This window comes from Chiloscyllium plagiosum, unplaced genomic scaffold, assembly GCF_037043375.1.
Source record: "Chiloscyllium plagiosum isolate Xiang-an unplaced genomic scaffold, Cpla_swu_hap1 HiC_scaffold_13, whole genome shotgun sequence".
Classification (NCBI taxonomy): Eukaryota; Metazoa; Chordata; class Chondrichthyes; order Orectolobiformes; family Hemiscylliidae; genus Chiloscyllium; species Chiloscyllium plagiosum.
Window position 1 is genome coordinate 91808145 of NW_028270151.1, and position 24514 is coordinate 91832658.

Below are 24514 nucleotides of genomic sequence, written 5' to 3' on the forward strand. Positions count from 1 at the left end.
TTGGATGGGGGAGGAATGTTTTAGGTGTGTCCAGGGCAGTGTTTTTGAAACAATATGTAAATAAATCATAGTGATATTGGGGATTGAGCCAGGCCCAGTAATCAAAATTCAGTGGGAGAGTATTTTGGGAATAGTGACCATAGCTCTCTAGATTTTTAAGTTGCTTATGGATAAGGATAAGAGTAGTCATTAAATGAAAGTACTAAACTGGGGGAAGGCTAACTAAGACAATATTAGAATAGAATAGAATAGAATAGAATAGAATAGAATAGAATAGAATAGAATAGCCTTTATTGTCACCTGCACTTGAATGAGTGCAGTGAAATGTTTGTAATGTCACCTCTTTGACGCCATCTTAGGTACGGGGTACCGAGGTATAAGATACTTTAGGTGTTAATTACAGAATTGAAGGAGTAAAATAAAATAGTCTAGCATAGAAATACAAAGTTGGACCGAAGGGTCTGTTTCCATGCTGTACATCTCCATGACTCTATGACTCAACTTGCTGAAAGTCCAGAATGTATCTTTAAAATTACTCAAATTTCCTTTTCACTGAGTCTAAACCAACCGGGCTTCAGATTACGAGGCCTCGCAGCCTTCACGTACTCACCTCTGGCCAGAGTCCCCTGCCACGTTGGCCTGGCCTCAGTCTGATATCCGGCTGTGACTCACTTCTGGGATTCGCTTCCCAGGTCAGCCTGGGCTCGGTCTGCTCCCGCTCCATGCTCCCAACTCGCTTCCAGGACTCACCTCCCGCGCTTTCAAGGTCTCTGACTCATCTTCCGTGCTGGGCTGGCCTTGGACTCACCTCCATTCTCCATTCCCTCGGTTAGCGTAGTTTAAGAAGTTAAAAGTGGAATGGGGATAAAGACTGCAGAAAAGCTCAGAAGTTTCTCTCTGGAGAGAAGGAGGAAGAGAGATTACCTGATCAAGGTATGCAAGAGGCTTGGATAGAGTCAATAGCCAGAGACTTTCCCACAGGGCAGGATTGACTGGCACGAGGGGTCATAGTTTTATGATATTTGGAGAAAGATGTAGAGGGGATGTCAGAGGAACGTGCTTTACGCAGAGAGTTGTGATTGTATGCAACGTGTTGCCAGCGGTGGTGGAAGGAAAGTCATCAGGGACATTTAAACGACTGCTGGGCATGCACATAGATAGCAGTGAATTTAGGGGTGCATAGGTTAAGTTATTTTATTTTACATTAGGATTAATGCTCGGTACAACATTGTGGGCCAAAGGGCCTGTTCTGTGCTGTACTGTTCTATGTTTTAAAAGAGGGCAGAAAGGAAAGAAAGGAACCTAGCAAGCAGAGGAGCGTCCTATTCTACCACCACCTTGAATTTAATTCACAAAGGAGAAAGACATGGTGGATGGTGAGTCTCAAGAGGGATATATTGATATTTTGGAGCATGTCAATATTAGTCAGGAAGCGGGAATGTAGACTGGGGGCAGCTATTTGAGGATACATTCATATCTGTTATGTAGGAATCTTTTAAAGACCATTTGCTTAGAGTTCAGGACCATCATGTACCTGTGAAAATGGCATAAATATGGCAAGATTCAGGAACCTTGGATGATGACCGAAATTGAGAGCTTAGCCAAAAATAAAAAGGAGGCAAACGTAAGGTTTAGAAGCTGAAGGCAGACAGACCCCTTGAAGAATACAAAGATGGCAAGAAAGAATTCGAACAAGGGCTAAAACAAGCCATGAAATGTTTTTGGCAAACAGGATTAGGAAAAATCCCACAATGTTTAAGGAGCATATATATAAGGAGCAGGTGGGTAGCTAGAGAAAGGGTAGGTCTGCTGAAGGACAAAGAAGGGAATTTATGTGTGCAGCCAGAGGAAGTGGGTGAGGTCCTTAATGAATACTTTGCATCAGTATTCACAAAGGACAAGCCATAGTAGATGGTGAGTCTCAAGAGGGGTATATTGATATTCTTGAGCATGTTGGTGTGGAAAAAAAGGAAGAGGTGTTGGGTGTTTTTTGAAAGCATTAAGGTGAACAGGTTCCCTGGACCTGATGGGATCTATCCCAGAGTGCAGAGGGGAGGTAAGTGAAATTGCTGGGGCTTGGACAAAATCTTTGTATCTTCTTTTGTCACAGGAGAGGTCCCAGAAGATTGCAGAACAGTCAGCATTGTTCCTTTGTTTAAGAAGGGCAGCAGGGATAATCTGGGAAATTACAGGCCGGTGAGCCTTGCATCAGTAGTAGGGAAATTATTGGAGAAGATTCTTAGGAGTAAGATGTACTCATATTTGGAAAAATATTAATTTATTAACAATAGGCAGCATGGCTTCTTATGGGGCAAGTCATGTCTCACAAACTTGATTGCGTTGTCTGAGGAAATGCCAAAGATTGACGAGGGCAAGCTGAAAGATTGTCTTTATTGACTTTAGCAAGGCTGATACAAAAGATGAAGTCATATAGGATCCGTAGTGAGCTGGTAAAATGGATACAGAACTGGCTAAGTCAGAAGACAGGAAGTAGTGATGGAAGGGTGTCTTTCTGAGTGGGGATCCATGATCACTGGTTTTCCTCAGGCCCCGCAGGGGCCCCTGATGTTTGTAGTAGATGTAAATGATTTAGAGGAGAATGTAGATGGCCTGATTAATAAGTTTGCCAATGACGCCATGACTGGGGGAGCTGGATAGTGAAGAGGATTGCAGCAAGAGTATACAGCAAGATATAGATAGGCTGGAGACATGGAAGGGAAATGGTAAATGGAGTTTAATCTGGACAAATATAGGGTGGCATGGGGCTCAGTGGTTAGCACTGTTGCCTCACAGTGCCAGAGACTTGGGTTCTATTCCCACCTCAGGCAACTGTCTGTGTGGAGTTTGCACATTCTCCCCGTGTCTGCGTGGGTTTACTCCGGGTGCTCCAGTTTCCTCTCACAGTCCAAAGATGTGCAGGTCCGGTGAATTGGCCATGCTAAATTGCCCAAAGTGTTAGGTGCATCATTCAGAGGGATATGGGTCTGGGTGGGTTACTCTTTGGAGAGTCAGTGTGGATTTGTTGGGCTGAAGGGCCTGTTTCCACACTATAGGGAATCTAATCTAATCTAAAATACGAATTGATGAGTTTTGGAAGATATAATGCAGGAGGGAGGTATACAGTGAATGGAAGAACCCTTAGTAGCATGAACATACAGAGAGATTGAGGCATACAGGTCCACAATTTCTTGAAAATGGCAACACAAGTGGACAAGATGGTCAAAGTATTCAGCCTGCTGACCAGTGGTGTTCCACAGGGATCGGTTCTGTGACTTCTGCTGTTCGTGATTTTTAGAAAAGACATGGATGAGGAAGTGGAAGGCTGGGTTAGTACATTTGCTGATGACACAAAGGTTGATGGAGTTGTGGATAGTGTGGAGGGGTGTTGTGCGTTGCAACGGGACATTGACAGGATGCAGGGCTGGGCTGAAAAATGGCAGATGGAGGTCAACCTGTAAAAGAGTGAAGTGATTCATTTTGGAAGGTCGAATTTGAATTCAGATTATAGGGTTAAAGGCAGGATTTTTGGCAGTGTGGAGTAACAGAGGCATCTTGGTGTCCATGTCCATAGACTCCTCAAAGTTGCTACTCAAGTTGATAAGAGTTGTTAAGAAGGCATATGATGCGTTGGCTTTCATTAGCAAGGGGATTGAGTTTAAGAGCCGTGAGGTTATGCTGCAAGTCTATAAAGCCCTGGCGAGACACAGCTTGGAATATTGTGTTCAGAGTTTGGGAGAAGATTTGTAGCTCGGGTGCTCGTTGTTGTGGTTCTGTTCGCCGAGCTGGGAATTTGTGGTGCAGACGTTTCGTCCCCTGTCTAGTATTATAGGACTACTATTATAGGACAAGCCAAACAGAGAACAGCCAGGGAATTCCTAGAGGCATGGCACTCATCCACAGATTCAATCAATAAGCACATCGACATGGACCCAATATACCGACCACTGCAGCGGACAGCTGGAACTGACAACCAGAAGCGGCAGATTCAAACTACTACAAATGCCGGAGGAAACACCACAGAAGCGCTTTACAGGAGGCTCCCAAGCACTGAGGATGTCACCTAGACAGGGGACGAAACGTCTGCAACTCAAATTCCCAGCTCAGCGAACAGAACCACAACATATTGTGTTCAGCTCTAGTCGTCTCATTATAGGAAAAATGTAGAAGCTTTGGAGAAGGTGCAGAGGAGATTTATCAGGATGCTGTCTGGACTGGAGGGCATGTCTTATGAAGAAAGGTTGCGGGTTTTTCTCATTGGTGTGAATAAGGATGAGAGGTGACTTGATCGAGGTAGACAAGATGATGAGAGGCATAGATAGAGTAGATAGCCCCAGAGACTTTTCCCCAGGGTGGAAGTGGCTATCACAGGGGGGCATAATTTTAAGGTGATTAGAGGAAGGTTTAGGGGAGATATCAGAGGTAGGTGGGTGCGTGGAATGCACTGCCAGCAGTGGTAATAACATTAGATACATTACGGACATTTAAGTGACTTTTGGAGAGGCACATGAGTAAGGTAAAATGAATTGTATGTAGGTGAGTTTGATCTTAGAGCAGGATAAAAGGTCAGCACAACATCGAGGGCCTAAGGGCCTGTACTGTGATGTATTGTTCTATGTCTATGTCAAAAAGGCACATGTCATGCATGCCTTCATTGGCAGGGCATAGAGTATAAAAATTGGCAAATTGTGTTGCTGTTTTATAGAACTTCAGATCAGCCATATTGGAATATTATGCACAGTTCTGGTCATCATCCTACCAGCAAGATTTGGACGGTTTGGTGAGGGTACAGAAACAGTTTACCTGATTATGTTACCTGGTTTGGAGGGTGTCAGTTATGAGGACATATTGGACAAACTTGGTTGTTTTCACTTATATGTGGAAGGATGAGGGATGACCTGAGAGAAGTTTACAAAGTTATGAGAGGAATGGATAGTCAGTGTTTTTCTTATGGTAAAAATGTCAGTTGCTTGGGGACACAGGTTAAAGTAAAAGGGTTAAGTTTAACAGAGATGTGAGATGCAAGTTTTTTACAGTGTGGATGGTAAGTGCCTGGAATGTGCTGCCAGAGGAAATGGTGGAGGCAGATACAATATCAATATTTAAGAGACATCTTGACAGATATTTGAATGTGTAAGGAATAGAGGGATATGGACTGCATAGAAGCAAAAGGTTTTTAGTTTAGAAGGACATCAAGTGTCGGTGCAGGCTTGATAGGCCAAACACTCTAACAGTCTGAGACTAAGACAAATTTGTTTGCAGCCTCGATATCATATTTGATGTCCATCCACGGCATCACCTAGATTACCTATTTCCAACACCAGAATATCACCCGACTTCGTCTAATCCTTAGTTCTTTTTCTGAAGCCATCATCTGTTGTGTTTAAACCTGAAGATTCCAATGTTTTTCTGATTGCCTTTGGCTTTGTACCCTCTAAAATCTTGAGGTCATCTAAACCTCTGCGTGTATATTAACTCGCACAATATACTGTTTCCCAATCACCCATTGTTGTCACTGACCTGCATTGGCTTACAGTTGAGCATTCTGTTGTTTTTAAAGTTCTTATCTTTTTTTCAGTACCCTGCATGACCTTGCCTCTGTCTATCTTTGTGAACTCCTTTGTAAGATGTAGAAACTGAAGTAAGCCAATTGGCCCCTCAAGCCTGCTCCACCACTCAGTTAGATTATGGCTGATTTGATTGTCACCTCAATTCCCCTATCTCATCTACCCAACAATAATACTATTGGCTCTGTTTTTAGTCAAGAATCTATCTATCTCTGTCTTTAAAATATTTAATGACCTCTCTTTGAAAGAGTGTTGCAAAGACTTGCATTTTCCAAGAAAAGGTTTCTTCTCATCTCTGTCGTAAATGGAGGACTCCTGAAATATATCCCCTCATCATAAGTCTTTCTCACAAGGAGAAACATCTTTTCAGCATCTACCCTGTTGCATATTCTCAGGATCTTTGCATATCTCAAAAAGGTCGCCTCTTATCAAAACTCCCAATGATTGTTTCTTCAAATGTATTTTCTCCATCCCAGATATCAGTCAGCCATGTGAACTTTTAATCATGCCATTGTTGCTGCATATTCCTGAAGATTTGGAAGTCCCAGCCCCTCTGCTTGATTTCTTCCTTTGATATGCTACTTAACCCAGCTCTTTGATCAAGCTTTAGCCATCTCACCTTGTGTGACAATGTCAGCATCCATTTTGTAATGCTCCTGTGAGTTTTGATGGGATGTTTTGCTGCATTAAAGGCACCATGTAGAAATATACTGCATGCTGTGAAATATGTTTTTTCCCTCTCCAACTTTATGGTGACGGGAGCCCAGAAAAAAAATCCCATGTTTCGCATAAGCCAATCTAACCCTTTGGTTGGAGCCTTGGGTGGGGAGATGGAAAAGCTCTTGCCAAACTATGAAACACATATTTGGAAATATAACTGGTATAAATTATTTCACTTCTGCCAGAAATAAAATATATGTTATACAATTCAAAAATAGCTGCATATTAAGGCTCATTTCAGTGCCAGCATTTGATTGTTCACTTTCCATTCAAAAGAACTGAGTACATACACTCCCCACTGCTTCGGGTTTCTAATTTCTGTCCTACATTCAGTTTCAGAATCTGATAACATGCCAAATTTTACTACTTCTGACTTAACAATTCACATGCTTGTATGTTTCAATGCTGAAGTTAATAATTTACTTGTCCATTATTTATTCCAGAATTGACGATAGCCTTCAGGTAAAGATTACAGACAATGCGCTCTCCAGAGATCTCTTCCCTATGGACTACCACTGCTTGGGAGACAATGAGAATAGACCTGTTCGGTGGATGGCACTTGAAAGTCTTGTCAACAATGAGTTTTCTAGTGCAAGTGATGTGGTGAGCAACCATCCGATAATTAGGAGTTTCATAGTTAGTGCAATGTTCAGAGTTCATTCCATACTTTGGAAGGTAAATTCACTGCCCAGTACAATATTGACAAATACAATATAAAGTATTTTTATTCCTTGTCTCTGAAGTATATCTGACAGTTTAGTTAGCTTGCCTGAGCGAAAAGTGTCTCTTTACACTCCTAATTATTTTGCAGTAAATTTTGCTGAAAATTACAAATGTGGTTATAGGGAGAAAGTGAGCACTGCAGGTGCTGGAGATCAGAGTTGAAGAGTGTAGTGCTGGAAAAGCACAGCCGGCCAGGCAGCATCCGAGGATCAAGAGGATCAACGTTTCCAGCATAAGCTCTTAATCAGGAATGAGAGGGTGAGCCCAAGGGGGCTGGGAGATAAATGGGAGGGGGGTTGGGCTGGGGGGAACGTAGCTGAGAATATGACAGGTAAAAGAAGTTGGGGGTGAAGTTCAGAGGTCAGAGAGGAGGGTGGAGTGGATAGGTGGGAAGGAAGATGGACAGGTCAAGAGGAGGGGTGCTGAGTTCGAAGGTTGGATCTGGGATAAGTTGGGGGGAGGGGAAATGAGGAATCTGGTAAAATCAACATTGATAATTGAATAACCCAAGTTTGATCTCAGCTAGGCTCTCCTTACAAAGGTGTGAAAAAAGAACAGGTAGGAAAGAAGTGGCCAAATCAAGTATTATGGTACAACTTTATTTGTTCCAGAACTGGCTGAGTGGCAGGAAGCAGAGAGTGATGGTCGAGGGGTGTTTTTGTGATTGGAAGCCTGTGTCCAAAGGTTCCACAGGGATCAGTATTGGGGCCATTGCTTTTTGCGGTTTATTTAAAACAATTTAAACTTAAATGTAGAAGGGTTGATCAGTAAGTTTGCAGATGACACAAAATTTGATGGGTGGTAGGGAGAAAGATAGCTCTGGATTACAGAGGATATACAGAGGAACCTCGATTATCTGGCATTCGATTAACCGAACAAAATACTTCCCGTCCATGTCCTTTGGATAATTGAGGTTCCTCTACAGATGTGCTGGTTAATGGATTTTAATCTGGATAAATGTGACAATATGCGCTTGGACAGGACCATAAGACAAATGAAAATATGATGAACTGTAGGATCCTGGGAAGCACTGGGGCTCAGAAAGACCTTGATATGCATGTACACCCATCCCCTAAGGTAGCAGTACAGGTGGATAAAGTAGTCAAGAAGGCATATAGAATACTTGTCTTTATTAGGTGAGGCATAAAGTTTAAGAAAAGGGAGGTTATGTTCAAACTGTATAAACTTTTGGTTAGACCACAGCGAGAGTATTGTGTACAGTTCTGGAATATACTATATAGGAGGAATGTGATTGCAATGGAGATGGTGAGGAGGATGTTACAAGGATGTTCCCTGCGCTTGAGAATTTAAGTTATGAAAAGGGATTGGACAGACTGGATTCTTCTCCTTGAAGCATCAGAGGTTTGGGGGGCGGTGGGGGGGTGGGGGGGGGGTGGTGGGGAGGCGGGAGGCATGGCTCAGATGTATAAAATTATGAGGAGCATAGGTAGGGTAGACTGGAAGAAATCTTTCCCCTTGGTGGAGGCATCAATAACCAAGGGACGAAAAGGTAAACAGCACATGTAAGGAAAAATATTTTCACACAGAAGTTGGGAGGAATCTGGAACTCACTGTCTGTAAAGGTGGTAGAAAAACCCTCATAACATTTAATAAGTATTTAAACATGCACTTGCGATGCCAAGGCAATGCGCTAAGTGCTGGAAAATGGGATTAGAATACTTAAGTGCTTGTTTTTGACTGACATAGACTCAATGGGCATTTTTCTGTGCCACAGACCTGTATGACTCCATCTTTGTAAACTATAATTTGTAACTTAGTGTTATGACCATCTTCACACTTGTTGCTCCTCCAAGACTTTCATGTTCGTTGGCCTTCAATACCATCACCTGACTACCCCGTCACACATAGGACCCCCTCCACCTCACCACCCATGTCAGCACTCACTGCCCCTCCTGATACTTTTGTGCTCAGTGGATCTCCACCCCACCTCACATGCTTGCCAGCCCTCCATCTCTCTCGTGCTTGCCACCTTTCCTCATTCCCTCACACTCAATGGACCTTCCCACCCCATCACTCTCACCAGTCCTCCTGAGACCCTCACATTAACCACCTCACCCCACACCCTTACTACCTCCTCATACCCTCATGGGGAAGTAATGGTATGATCACTAGATTATTAATTAAGAGACCCAGTAATATTCTGTGTTCAAATCCCACCATGGCAGATGATGGAATTTGAATTCAATAAAAATCTGTAATTAAAAGTCTAATGGTGACTGCTGATTGTGAGAAAAACACATCTGATTCACGAATGTCCTTTAGGGAAGGATATCTACTGTTACACTCAAGCCCTAATTGCAAGAAAGGTTCAGATATCCAGCTAGTGATAAGCTGCAGAAGTAAGTAGTAATAGTAACTAGAAAATTAGATTTTCAAGGCCAATTAGACTCCAGGCCAACTTATAGAATTACAGAGATGTACAGCGCAGAAACAGACCCTTCGATCCAAGTCGTCCATGCCAATCAGATATTCTAAATCAATCTAGTCCCATTTGCCAGCATTTGGCCCATATCCTTCTAAACCCTTCCTATTCAAATACCCATTAAGAGGCCTCTTAAATGTTGTAAATGTACCAGCCTCCACCACTTACTCTGGTAGCTCATTTCATGCATGCATCACTCTCTGCGTGAAACAGTTGCCCCTTAGGTCCCTTTTACATCTTTCCCCTCTCACCCTAAACCTATACTGTCTATTTCTAGATTCCCTCACTGCAGGGAAATGACCTTATCTATTTACCCTATACTTGCCCTTCATGATTTTATAAACCCCATGAGGGGCAAGCATAAGGTAAATAGACAAGGTCTATGTGATGATTTTTCTATGATAGACCTATTTTTGTTTTCATTTAGGATATTGAATTTTAGCATCACATTCAGAAAATTAGAAATGGGCTAGCTGTATATAAAGAGCTGAAAATGTGTTGCTGGAAAAGCACAGCAGGTCTGGCAGCATCTAAGGAACAGGAGAATCGATGTTTCGGGCATGAGCCCTTCTTCAGCCCTTCTTCGGGCTCATGCCCGAAACGTCGATTCTCCTGTTCCTTGGATGCTGCCTGACCTGCTATGCTTTTCCAGCAACACATTTTCAGCACTGACCTCCAGCATCTGCAGTCCTCACTTTCTCCTCCTAGCTGTATATAAATGCAAATATTCATTTATACTCATGATGTTCAATCAGTTTAAAACTACCCTGATTTTATTTCCATTCCCTCTGCAAAAAAAGTCATTTGCCTTCCAAATGACTACTATTAATATTTTTACTTTCATGTACAAGCAAACAGCTTTCCTCTGTTTAGCTCAGATTTTTGCATTTCTCTCAATTTAAATAATGTGTTGTTTTTCTATTCTTCCTCCGAAGTGGACAAGTTCACATGATTCCTGATGAAGGGCTCTTGCCTGAAACATTAATTCTCCTGCTGCTCAGATGCTGCCTGACCTGTTGTGCTTTTCCAGTACCCCACTCTTGACCAAGTTCACATAATGCTCTATCCACCAAATCTTTGTCTATTTACTTAACCTATCTACATTCCTTTGCAGACTCCTTATGTCATATTCATAACTTACTTTCCCAACCGCCTTTGCAACATATGCAAATTTAGCCATATATTCAGTGCTTACACCTGAGTAATTTGTGTAGATAGTAAATAATTGAGGTACCAACAATGGTCCTTGTGCATTCCATTCATCACATCCTGCCAACCTGAAAGCAACCCATTTCTGCCCACCTGCTTCCTGTTGCCAGTGCTCATATATTACCTTCCACACCATCAGCTCTTATTTCATTACTTAACTTACAGTGTAGCATCATATCAAATGCTTGAAACAAACATGCAAATTAGAAGCTGGCCATTTGGCCCCTTGAGTTTGCTTCATCATTTAATAAAACCATGGTTTATTTGATTATAAGTCAAGAGCGTCGTGCTGGAAAAGCAGAGCCGATCAGGCAGCATTGGAGGATCAGAAGAATCGACGTTTCGGGCATAAGCCCTTCAACATAAAATGTTAGTAAAGCTTCCTGAAGGAAGGGCTTATGTCTGAAATGTCGACTCTCCTGCTCCTCGGATGCTACCTCACCTGCTGTGCCTTTCCAGCACCATACTCTCGACTCTGATCTCTAGCATCTGCAGTCCTCACATCCTCCTTTACTTGATTATAACCTTAGTTCTACATACCTATTTAACCAAATAACCTTTCAAACGCTTGCTTATTAAGAATCTTATCTACTTCTACTTAAAGCTCTTCAAAGACTGTGTTTCTCAAAAGGCAGTGGAAACAGAGTTCTAAAGAGTCACTTGCTGAAGGGAAAGACTTCTCTTCATTTATCTTTGTTGCGAAGCAGTGACCCCTGGTTGTAAAGCCTCCCACAAGAGGATACATCCTTTCTACATTTAAGTTGTAAAGATTCCCCAGAATTTTAAATGCTTCGGTCAAGTCACCTCTTATTCTTCTAAACTCCAACAGATATGAGCCTAGCCTGTCTAACCTTTCCTCATAAGACAACATGCCAGTTCTAGGTATTAGACTAAAGTCAGAAGACACACAATACCAGGTTATAGTCAAACAGGTTTATTTAAAATCACAAGCTTTTGAGCGCTGTTCATTCGTCCAATGAAGAAGGAGCAGCGCTTTGAAAGTTTATGATTTTAAATTAACCTGTAACCTAGTGTGACTTCTTTGAACCTTCTCTGAACTACCTCCTAACTGCATTTGCATCCTTCCTTTAAAAGTGAGACCTATTTACTAACATTCATGAGAGCACCCAGAACACTTCTTATCTCAGAACTCTGCAATCTCTCACCATTTAGATGATTTCCTTCTTTTTTATTCTTTCTGCCAAAATGGACCAATTCATCTTGTCCTGTATCAAATTCAATCTGCCTGATCTTGGCATAATCAGCAAATTTAACAACCAAACCTTCGGTCCCTAAATCCTCTATTTAATTGGAAACAGTTGAGGTCCCAGCATTGACCCCTGTGGCATACCACTTGTTACTTCTTGCCAACATGAAAACCCAATTATGCCTACTCTTTGCTTCTGGTTCAAAATTCTCATGTGTTACCCCTTACACTGTTCAACTTTATTTTAGCAGTAACTCATGGCACATGATTAAATGATTTTGGAAATCCAAAAACTGTACATCCACAGCACATTATTTTAAAGAACTCCAATAAACCAGTTAGATATGCTTTACCTTTCTGAACATCATGTTGACTAGACCTGATTAACTTGAATTTTTGAAAGTACTCTGCTATAAAATCCTTCATTACAGCTTCTAATACCTTCATTTTGACTTAAAGTTAAACTAACTGTGATGTAGATTCCTGCTTTGTGGCTTCCTCCCTCTTTGAATGCGAGAGTTGCAGTCACTATTTATCAATCTAACGGATCCTTCCCAGCTACAGGAAATTTTGATAAATTAGAACCTATGCATTAACTACTCACTAGGTGCTTATGATGTGCAAATCAGAACCTGGACATTTGTCAGCTCACTGTTCCAACTATTTACTCGGTACCATTTCCTTGATGATTGTAGTTTTCCCTTGGATTTCCTGATTTGTAACTATTTTATGGATATTATTTGTGTTCATCCATAATGAATGCCACTTCAAAATACCTGATCAATTCATCTGCCATCTCCTTATTTTCAATTTTTTAATTCCCCAGACTCATTTTCTATGGGACAAAGTTCACTTTCATTAATTCTTTTCCTTTTTATCTGTAGAGAGCTATTTGTGTGACTGCCCAGTGACATAACACAGTGCTGGGTCCCTTATTGTATATATAAATGATGTAGATTAGAATGTTGGTTGGGGGGGGTAATAAGTAAGTTCGCGGATAACACAAAGATTGGCCGGATAGTTAATAGTGAAGAAGAAGGTCTTAGATTAGAAGATATAAACAGGTTGTCAGATGAGCAGGTCAGTGGCAGGTAATCCTGATAAGTGTGAAGTGGTATACTTTAAAAGGAGTAACAAGACAAGGGGGTCCCCCAGGAATAGCAGGGCACAATGAAGCTCAGAGGAACACGGATTTTGCAGTGTTTGTCCACAGATGCCTAAAGGGTCAGGTTAAAATTGTAGTTAAGGCAAATAGGACACTTGCAGAGGGGTTATGTTGGAGCTGTACAGGGCTATGTTTAGGCCAGTTGGGGTTTTGTGCACAGTTCTGGTCACTGCACTGAAAGGAGGATATGATTGCACTGGAAAGAGTGCTGGGGAAATTTATCAGGTTGCATAAGTTAAAGCATCTTAGCCATGAAGATAAGCTCAGGTTGATTTCTTTGGAGCAGAAAAGGTTGAAGGGGAGCATGATAGAAGTGTATATGATTATGAGTGACCTGGTCAAAAAGCTGCAATTCCCCTTAGTTGAAGGGTTAAAAACATGGGAGCACAATTTTAACTTGAAAGACGGACAGTTTAGAGGGGTTTTGAGGGAAAGAGTTTTCACCAGATTGTGGTGGAGGTCTGTAATGCACTGCCTGGGAAGTTGGGTGAGGCAGTTAATCTCTCAACCTTTAAAAAATACTTGGATGAGCATTTGAAGTATCATAACATTCAAGGTTATGGGCCTAATGCTAGAAAGTGTGACTAGTATAGGTTTAATATGTTTTTGATGGTACAGATTCAATGGGTCAAAGGAGCTGTTCTGTACTATTTGTCTGCCCCTGCATCTTTCAAATTAGATTTTATTGTCAGACGTACTCAAATATAAAATTACAGGAGTACAGTGATAAGTGTAGAATGTCGCCACACATGATGCTATCTTAGGTACTAAAATAGATTAGGTACAAAAATTGAAAAATAAAGAAAAAAAAGCTGAAGTCTACATTATAGTTCTCCATAGTATAAATTAGGGAAATAAAGACATAATGTTAAAAGACAAACAATACAGTCCTTCTATAGCCTGCAGTTCACCAAAGATCTTGAAACAGCACCTTCCAAACCCATGACCACTTCCACCTAGAAGGGCAATGGCAGCAGGTACTTGGGAACACCATCACCTGCAAGTTCCCTTCCAAGCCACTCACCACCCTGACTTGGAAATATACCACTGTTCCTTCACAGTCGTTGGGTCAGAATTGTGAAATTCACTCCATTGTGAGTCAACTCACAGCAAGTGGACTGCAGCGATTCAAGAAGGCAGCTCACAACCACCCTCTCAAGGGCAAATTGGGATGGGCTTTTAATGCTGGTCAGCCAGCAACGCCCAAGTCCCACAAATAAATATTTTTAAAAAGTTGCTCCATGCTGGAGATTTTCCACACATGGTCTCACTGGGCCAATCCCAACTGGGCTCGCAAGCCACAGACTAATATTTGTGACTGGCTGACTGTATGGACCCCAAACTGCTAACCACCCCATCCCAGGCCTCCAGACCACTGACCGCCCCCCTCCAGGCCTCCAGTCCACCCAGCACACCAGCCGCTTTGCTCCATTCCGCATCCCCAGCCCACCGGCCATCCTACTCCAGGCCATCAGCTGTTGCAACACTCTAATACCATCGCTGCCACTCTCTCCACCAGGTATGTTTAACAAAAAACTAAAAAGAAAGAGAAGAATGAGATAAGGGAGGAAAGAAGAAGCTGACAGAAAGCCCCTAGCTGAGCCTGGACACTACCTACTCTGCCACCACAAGTTCACTTTAGCTCTGCTTTCATGTTTTCATAATTGCCCTTAATTAACTTAAAATTGTCTTGCAATCACTCCTTTCTCCCTCAAACTAAATGCAAAATTCGAACATATTATTATGGGGGTGCCTTCACTGAGCTAATCCCATTTTATTATGTATTACCAAATCTAGTACAGTCTGCTCTTTTGACAGTTCCAGAACATGTTGTTTTTAAAACTGCCCCAAAAGCATTCTATGAATCCCTCTTCTGGGCTACATTTGCTCCATCAAACTTTTCCAGTTGATATGCAGATTAAAAATACCCATGAATATTGACGTGTCAGAGGACCTGTACATGTCTTCCTCAAGTAACTAAACTTAGGCCGTCTCTCTGTGCTAATACCATCATTAACTAACAGAGCTACCCCTCCACCTTTTCCTAGCTGCATGAATTTCCAAAAAAGAGTCCACTACCCATCGCTCTTTAAGTCATCATGCAGCCATATCTCTGATTGTATTTCTTAGTTCTTTCTGCACTATCAGTTCATCTGTCGTTTCCAATTGTGGCATGGATGCAGATACAGACCCTTTACTTTTTATTCTTTTTGTAACCTCTAGTCTTATCCTATAGTTTACTCTTAGATTTCAACACTGTCCCTTTCTGTTTACTCTTATCTATTTATCATTTCCTTTATTAGTACCTTTCTCTGTTGTTTTGATTTACTATACCTCTCCAAATTTGATCCTTTGCCCCCTACTGTTTACTTCAAAATCCACTGTACTTCCCTAGTTATGCAGTTTATTGGAACACCAATCCCAGCACAGTTCAGGTGTAGACTGTCCCAATAGTACAAGTTCTGTTTTCTCCAGTATTGATGCCTGTGCCCCACAAACTGGAATGCGTTTCTCCCACACCAGTTTTTAAGCACACATTGATTTCTCTAATCATCTTCTTCCTATCCCAACTTGCTCGTGGCCCAGGTAATAGCTAAAAATTATGATCATTGAGGTCCTGCTTAATTTGATGCTTGGCTGTTCGTTCTGATAATTCTTTCTTTATTCTGCTAAGGTCATTGTCATGACCACAATGACTGGATTCTCTCTGGCTCTGAGCAGAAGTCCTGAACCCTGGCATTGGGCAAGCAGCACAGCCACCTGAAATCACTCCTTGTTTAAGTGAACAGTGTCAATACTGTCTCCTGTTAACACTACATTTTTTTTTGCTCTCCCCACTTCATGCCCCTCAGTGCTTTAGTTGGTTAGCTAATCCACCATGCAGCCCTTGTTCTCATCCAAGCAAACAGAAGGAATTTGTGGACAACTGCAAAGGCTGAGACTGCAGCTCTCTGGGTCTCCTTGTCTGCCTTACTTGCTGTTACACTCATCTGTCCTTAACCAGGGACCAAATCAGAAGACCCCCAACCTAAGGGGTGTGACTTCCTCCAGGTATAAAGCTTTCCAGTAATATTCTCCACCCTGATATCTTAGTGCCTACAACTCAACCTTCCAACTCCATGACTTTGTGCTGAAGCTCCTCAAGCCTCAATCACTTACCATTTGTCCACTTACAGTTTGTCCTGGATCACATTGTGTTTGTCTGTGTTGCAGCCATACCTGTTCTGCGATCCTTAATATGTTTTCCTTCTTTATATATTGTATTGAGCCTTTCACTGGTACATGTACTATTTTAAATCTTAGGAATTGAATTGACTGTAACAACTTATCAGATACTCAATTAGGGCGGCATCTTGGCACAGTGGTTAGCACTGCTGCCTCACAGCGCCAGAGACGTGGAGAACGTGGGAGAACGTGGAGTTTGCACGTTCTCCCTGTGTCTGCGTAGGTTTCCTCCAGGTGCTCTGGTTTCCTCCCACAGTCCAAAGATGTGCAGGTTAGGTGAATTGGCTGTGCTAAATTGCCCTTAGTGTAAGGTGAAGGGGTAAATGTAGGGGCATACCCATTTATGGGTGGGTTGCCCTTCAGAGGGTCGGTGTGGACTTGTTGGGCCGCAGGGCCTATTTCCACACTGTAAGTAATCTAATCTAATATAAGAAAATAGCAAACATCTTTCCCGACTATAGAGTAAAAAGCAGATCCTGGTGGCTGAGAAAGCAACATAGCATTTATTTCCCCTTCTCCCTATTTCCTGAATCCCAGCATGCTGCTCGTAGCTGCACTGAGGTACTTGGCCTTCTAAACATTTTTAATCAATCAGGTAGGAGCAGGTGGGACTTGAACCCAGGCCTTCTGGCTTGGGGTTAGGGATTCTTGCACAATTTTGCAAGACCCTTCGTGCTGGTTAAACAAAATAGTGAGCTGGCTCCAGTTACAAAAAGTGTGGAAGTGTCAGCTACTTTCCTCCTATATCTAAATTCAGTTGCTCTTTCAGTGGAAACCTTGTGAAACCTGCTGAGGACTGAGAAACTTAGAATGAAATCTGTAAGCTTCAGTTAATTTGAGCAACTTGCAAATCACCCTCTGCTTCTCTCTCTCCTTTGTGATTGCCAATCACAGAGCTTCTAGCTTTTATTTCCCTCCTATTAGTACTGTTTTCAGATCAGTTGTTCCGAGATCTTTCAGACCAGTATTTCTTCCTATCCAGAAAGCTGCAGTTTAGATTAGATTACTTTACAGTGTGGAAACAGGCCCTTCGGCCCAACAAGTCCACACCGACCCGCCGAAGCGCAAACCACCCATACCCCTACATTTACCTCTTACCTAACACTACGGACAACTTAGCATGGCCAATTCACCTGACCTGCACATCTTTGGACTGTGGGAGGAAACCGGAGCACCCGGAGGAAACCCACGCAGACACGGGGAGAATGTGCAAACTCCACACAGTCGGTCGCCTGAGGCGGGAATTGAACCCGGGTCTCTGGCGCTGTGAGGCAGCAGTGCTAACCACTGTGCCACCGTGCCGCCCATTGATCCATTTGTAATCAATGTAAACTGTTTGAGGTCCTTTCAAATGTTCTGAAAAACAATTAGATTTCACAGATGTTTTAAAGCGTAGATTTTCCTCACTGTACTATTTTCAGGTCAAAGATCATCTGATGTTCAACAGATGATATTGAGTAAATATTGAGTATGTAACAAGTTGTTATAATTTTGAAATTGACTATTCAGATATGTAATATTGGTATAACTACTTAGTGCATCTTAATCCTGTGATTTAGAGAAAAAAACTCAAAGAAAAATTGTTTAATACCAGTATCAAAATCTAGGGGCCAGATATTATTCCTGAAGTTTGAGTAATCTGAATAGAAGTCCTGATTACAAACTAGTTTATTCAAATAGAGACTTTTACTAAAAGCATTGTTGTTGAAATACTATAAAATACAGTATTTTGAGAAATTTTCTATTTACGTGCAAAAATATGCTCCCAAAACAAATCAAACAGATCTTCCTGGTATACGATGTCTTATGGTCTGTTTTGTCTTCTTTTAAGTGGGCATTTGGAGTTACATTGTGGGAGCTCATGACATTGGGACAGACTCCATATGTTGACATTGATCCTTTTGAGATGGCTGCTTATCTTAAGGATGGATACAGAATAGCCCAGCCAATCAACTGTCCAGATGAACTGTAAGTTACTGTGATACGCAGTGTTTTATTTTTGTGGATCTTATTTATAATTATGGAACAGTTTGTTTTGCTCCGTTTGGGTGAACCAAGCCCCTACTTAATGATGGGGAGCTCTGACATGCTGCTATATATCACAGTGACAGCCACTGATCGCAGGAGGATACTGCCAAATCGATCAGATGATCAGATCAGGAGCAGATGGAATTTAATCCTGATAAGTGTGAGGAGATGGACTTTGGGAAAAGGAACAAGAAACAAGAATACTCAGTGAATTTCAAGACAGTAGGAAGCTCACAGTTAGGTCACAGCTGGAGTTCTTTGTGCAATTCTGGTCACTAGATTATAAGAAAGAAGTATGCATTGGAGGGGATGCAGGGATGATTCACCAGAACTTTGCCTAGTTTAGCTGGATGAGTCAGGTTTTCTTTAGAGGAGAGAAACCTGCGAGAGGACATGTTAAAGGTGCATAAGATTATGAGAAGCATGGACAGGGTGTGTAGGAAGCAGCTAATAAAATTCTTTGAAGACATGACAAAGTTGCTTTGACGAGGGAAGGAATGTAGATGTCATATACATGGACTTTAGTAAGGTGTCTGATGAAGAAGTTGAAGTCACATGGGATCCAGGTGTACTAGCTAGATGGATCGAGAACTGGTTGGGCAACAGGAGACAGAGTGCAATAGTGGAAGGGAGCTTCTCAAGATGGAGACCTGTGACCAGTGGTGTCCCACAGGGATCCGTGCTGGGACCACTGTTGTTTGTGATATATATAAATGAGGAAGGTATCGGTTCCCTCATTAGCAATGTTTACAGATGACACTATGGACACTATGGAGCAATGGAGTTGCAGACAGTGAAGGGGACTGTCAGAGAATACAGCAGAATATAGATAGATTGGAGAGTTGGGCAGAGAAATGGCAAGTGGAGTTTATTCCGGACAAATGCGAGGTGTTGCATTTTGGAAGATGCAATTCCAGAACGAACTATACAGTAGATGGAAAAGTCCTGAGGAAAACTGATGTGCAGAGATCTGGGTGTTCAGGTTCATTATTCCCTGGAAGTGGCAATGCAGGTCGATAGAGAGGTCAAGAAGGCATACGGCATGCTTTCCTTCATCAGATGGGGTATTGAGTACAAGAGTTGACAGGTCATGTTACAATTGTAAAGGACTTTGGTTTGGCCACATTTGTAATACATTTGGAGTCCTGGTCGCCACATTGCCAAAAGGATGTGGATGCTTTGGAGAGGGTAGAGGAGCTTCACCAGGATGTTGCCTGCTATGGAGGGCGCTAGCTATGAGGAGTGGTTGAGTAGGTTAGGATTATTTTCATTGGAAAGAAGGCAGTTGAGGGGTGGGGACCTGACTGAGGCCTACAAAATCATGAGAGGTGTAGACAGAGTGGATAGCAAGAAACTTTTTTCCAGAGTAGAGGACTCAATTACTGGGGGTCATGAATTCAAAGTGAGAGGGGAAAAGTTTAGGGAGGATATATATGGAAATTTCTTTATGCAGAGGGTGGTAGGTTCCTGGAATGTGTTGCCAGCAGAGGTGGTAGGGGCAGGAACGAGAACAATATCTGGGTCTCTGGATTAGCAGTCTAGCAAAAATACCACAAGGCCATTGTCTCGCCACTAATGTCATAGTGGTAATGTCACTAGATTAGTAGGCCATAATGTTTCAGGCAGTTGTTAGGTCAGTTGACTGTATAGCTAGTTGGCAATGCAGAGAGGTACCAACAGCCCAAATTAAGGTTGCCATCCTCCTTGACTTTTCTCCATGTCTGGGGTGGGGTTACCCTCAAGTTACTATTATCAGTCGTTTCTCGTTCTCTCTAATGAGAGCATGGCATCTTTACCTTTTAGATGGCAGTTCAGCCCACAGTGATCTGTAAGTGAGCATCCTAGAAAGCATGTTGATCCTGCTGAGGGAAAGGGATATTAAGTGGTCAGGACCAATGCAGCATTCCATTTCTGAATGGTGATCTCACCCTTCCCTGATTCATGTATGATTACTCATGTATAGCCTTTACCCTGTAATTTGAAACTATTTTTGTATTTCCTGAACAGATTTGCAGTGATGGCCTGCTGTTGGGCCTTGGATCGTGATGAGAGACCAAAGTTCCAGCAGCTAGTGCAGTGTCTGACTGAATTTCATGCTGCCTTAGGGGCCTATGTCTGAACTGAGGTCCATTCACAAATGAAATCTTCAACGCTAAGCAGAATTAAAATAAGAAACGAAGAAAATCGGGGGAAATATTTCTTCTGAAACAGAGTGCCTTGAAATTCTTTCTTAGTTTTGTTTTGTAAAATATCTTGATAATGTGAGTTTTGGTATTTCATAATACAGCATCATGTTTACTGAATGAATAGATTTTTACTAAGCTCCATATTGGGGTGAGGTTTCTGGAGCAGCCAAATTTATTAGACCAACATCAGTTTGGAACTTGGACTTTCATTTCTTAGCTCCTATTACCTATATTCCATGGGAGCCAGATTTTTAAAATTGTTTATGAAGCACATTGTGACATGATTTTTGAATGACTGTGCTGCTGCTTATCTACACCACAGCACCATTTCCCAAATGGTTCACTGCTTCACAAAGCTTTGGTTCATTTTCAGCAGTAACCAAAATCCCGGTCCATTCCTATGTCTTGTGTAATTCTTAAGCCTCTTGCACTTTGAAGCATGCAGGCTTTTTCCCATCATGCGGCAGATAGTTGGACTAGAGAAGGCACGTACAGATTTTTTAATTTTGTCTGAAAACACGGTAGGTAGGGTATGTTTTACATTTATCACTTGCTGTTGCCATGGTAAAGTTTAATCCATCACAATGTGGCATTCCACTGATATACTTCATTGACCAGTATGGGAGCTTTCTGTTCTTTGGTACGAGGTGGTTGGGATAACTAGGTTAAGACTTTCCTTTGTAAATCAAAATCCTGTATATACTTTTGAACAATTCAATTGTTTGTTAGTTCTAGTTGTCATCTTGTGTTCATCTTTGTACAATTTCATCTTTGTAAAATGCAGAGGATATGATAATAAAGCCGAAAAATATTTCTGAATATTTGTGAAGACTTAGATGAGTAATATTTAAACAACTACTGAGCAAATCAGGCTTGTATTTTTCAGTAATTCGCTGATATCTTCTTTGAATACTGAATATAGTCCAACATATACCATGAACCAAGGTAAGGGCAGTTACGTAATTATACAGTTGAGTTAGATGACTATTTGGATAGAAGTGGTCTGCAGAAATTTGGAGAGGAGTTAGGACATGGGCAATGGAATTGGTGTGGGCATGATGGCTGAATAGCTTCCTACATTTTTTTATCCACTCATAAGAAGTGGATGTTGCCAGCATTTATTGCCTGTCCCTAGTTATTCATTCATAGAGATGTGCAGCACAGAAAGCCAACCAGATATCCTAAATAAATCTAGTCCCATTTGCCAGCATTTGGCCCATATCCCTCTAAACATTTCCTCTTCATATACCCATCCAGGTACCTTTTAAGTGTTGTATTTGTATCTCTATAAGGTGAACCCTCAGCCTCTGGTGCTCCAAGGAAAATAGCCTCAGTGTATTCAGCCTCGCCCTATAGCTCAAACCCCCTAGCTCTGGCAACATTCTTGTAATCATTTCTGATCCCTTTCAAGTTTCATAACATTATTCTTATAGCAGGGAGACCAGAATTGCACGCAGTATTCCAATAGTGGCCTAACCAATGTCCTGTACAGCTGCAACATGACCTCCCAACTCCTGTACTCAATGCACTGACCAATAAAGGCAGGTATGCCGAACACCACCTCCACTATCCTATCTACCTGGGACTCCACTTTCAAGGAACTGTGAACCTGCACCACAAGGTCTCTTTGTTCAGCAGCACACCCCAGGACCTTATAATTAAATCCATGAGTCATGCCCTGCATTGCCCTTGAGAAGCTGATGATGAGCTCCGTTCTTGACCTTCTGCAAACCATGCACTGTGGGTTGACCCTAAAGGCAGTGCGTGAGAGAATTGCAGGATTTTGACCTAGCAACAGGGACCCAGTGAATTTCTCCGTAAAAGTCACGTGAGCTAGACAAAACTAGCTAGACAAAACTAGACATACGCTCCGTTCACAAGTTTCAGTGACACTGTGACTGTCATAACTTGGTGTTGAATGAGCCATTGCCCTATAAGAACTATTGTAATTGATTCACTATTGTTAAACTGAGTTCTGAGGATGGGTCACAGATGTTGGCAGATTTCTCTTCACAGATGTTGGCAGACCTGTTTAGTTTTTACAGCAACCTCTGTTTTTGTTTCTGATTTAAAGCATCCACTGTTTTAAACTCAGTTTGAAAAATCACAGACAAACCAAAATATCTGTTAAATTTCCAGTGAAGTTGTATTTGTTTAATTAATTAGAAATGAAAAAAATGGCATCATTTTAAAATATTAGATGCGAATATGTTTTTGTTGTATTTCCTTTAAGTTTAAACTCTCTTTAAGTACTTTCACTGTTTAATAATTCCACTGAGTTCCTCAGTTCTCAGGGTGGGTCACTCAACCCAAAACGTTAACTCTGATTTCTCCGCACAAATGCTGTCAGATTGCTGAGCTTTTACAGCGATATCTATTTTTGTCTCTGATTTACAGCATCTGCACTTCTTTTGAGAGAGAGAAAGAGGGATTCTTTCTGTCTGCATTTAACCAATCAGAGCTGTTATCAAGCAGGGTTTCCTTAACATGGAACATTCTCAGTGCCATTCACTCTTGACTTTGCCCTCCTACTGCCTCTGAAAAACAATATTGCACTACTCAACAAATATAACACTTGAAGTTGCAAATCCTTCCTGGTATTCTAGTTATAGCATAGATTCGTAGAGATTTACAGCAAGGAAACCGACCCTTGGGTCTAACCCGTCCATGCCGACCAGATATCCCAAAGTTCACCTTTCATTTCAGTTTATACTTCCAAAATGAAAAATCTATCATCTCTTACATACTTCCACCCTTAAAGAAAATGGATTGCTGTTTTAAATGTTTCATTACCAGGTAGATATAATGCATATACAATCCAACACAAAATTAGATCAATTCATTCGTATTCATTCCTTTATACAGAATTTGAACAATTTTGTGTCACTTACTTTCCAGATTATTTAAGCTACTTATGAAGAATCATATTCTTTGTAATGCATCAGCTATTTTATCTTTCTCCAAAAATGTGAATAAATCTTACATTGAACAGTTGAGTCAATAACTTCAGTGGAACAATCATGCATTTTGAGTCTGAAATTAGAGTCTACAAAAACTAACAGTCTCCTTTACCATTGAAGAGTACATCTTCTGATATTGATTTAATTTCTTTGAAAAGTACTCTGTTGGCTTCTCTTACCCTGACTTGTCATCTTCCTGTAAAGCTGCAAATAATTTTGTAAGATTTCATAACATCACCTAACACCAGTTTATTTATTAGAATTGTCTTTAGCTTCACAACGTCTGCTTGGCACTCTGCAGACAATGCTACCTTTGCCTTTTTTAAAATAACAAACTTGTTTCAGGTACTGCTATTTTGCAGAACTTAAGCAAATATTCAACCCACATTTGGACAGAAGGTTCAGTTCTAGGAAAGGAAGTGATTGTAGCACTTGAACATAAATTGGTCAACTCTGTTTCACACTTTGGATTTGAAAAAACATTAGGTTAGTTGAAATTCTGTGGTTACTTTTTTCTGGAAAGGACCAGAACATGATGAGATTTTTAAGAAAGCATTTTAAAAAGAAGCTTGCCTGAAAGACAGTAGTTTCCCAACCAGTCTTATGAGTCAAGCTCTGGAAGGAGTAAAGCAGTAGAAAGGTCAAGGAGTCAGCTTTGAGACCATGATCCCTATCGATATCAATGATGAATCAGCGTGATTTTAATGAGTTGAATGAGTGGTCAAATGCATGGCAGATGAAGTATGATGTGAATAAATTTGAGATTATCCACTTTGGTAGCAAAAAGAGGAAGGCAGATTATTATCTGAATGGTGATGGATTATGAAAGCCGAGACCTGAGTGTCCTGGTACACCATTTGTTGAAAGTATGCTTGCAGGTGCAGCAGGCAGTGAAGAAGACAAGTGATATATTGGCCTTCATAATGAGAGGTTTCAAATACAGGAGCAGAGATGTCTTGCTGCAATTATACAGGGCCTTGGTGAGACCGCATCTGGAATATTATGTAAGGATGGTATGAACTTCCAAAAGGACACAGTTGGTGGAGTGAGCAACTAGGTGGCAGGTGAGCTTCAGTGCAGAAAA

General features: G+C 41.5%; 1 protein-coding gene across 6 annotated transcripts in view; it reads left to right on the top strand.

Moving 5' to 3' along the window:
• The window catches only part of ryk (receptor like tyrosine kinase), a 296128-nt gene extending 274839 nt beyond the window's left edge, over nucleotides 1-21289 (top strand). For all 6 annotated transcript variants that reach the window (XM_087993913.1, XM_087993912.1, XM_043701685.2 and 3 more), the window contains 3 exons: nucleotides 6728-6887; nucleotides 18088-18224; nucleotides 20292-21289. In XM_087993913.1, coding sequence (XP_087850039.1) covers nucleotides 6728-6887; nucleotides 18088-18224; nucleotides 20292-20403 — 409 coding nt within the window. In that variant the 3' untranslated portion in view covers nucleotides 20404-21289. The remainder of the gene's footprint in view (nucleotides 1-6727; nucleotides 6888-18087; nucleotides 18225-20291) is intronic.
• Nucleotides 21290-24514: the final 3225 nt, after the last annotated feature.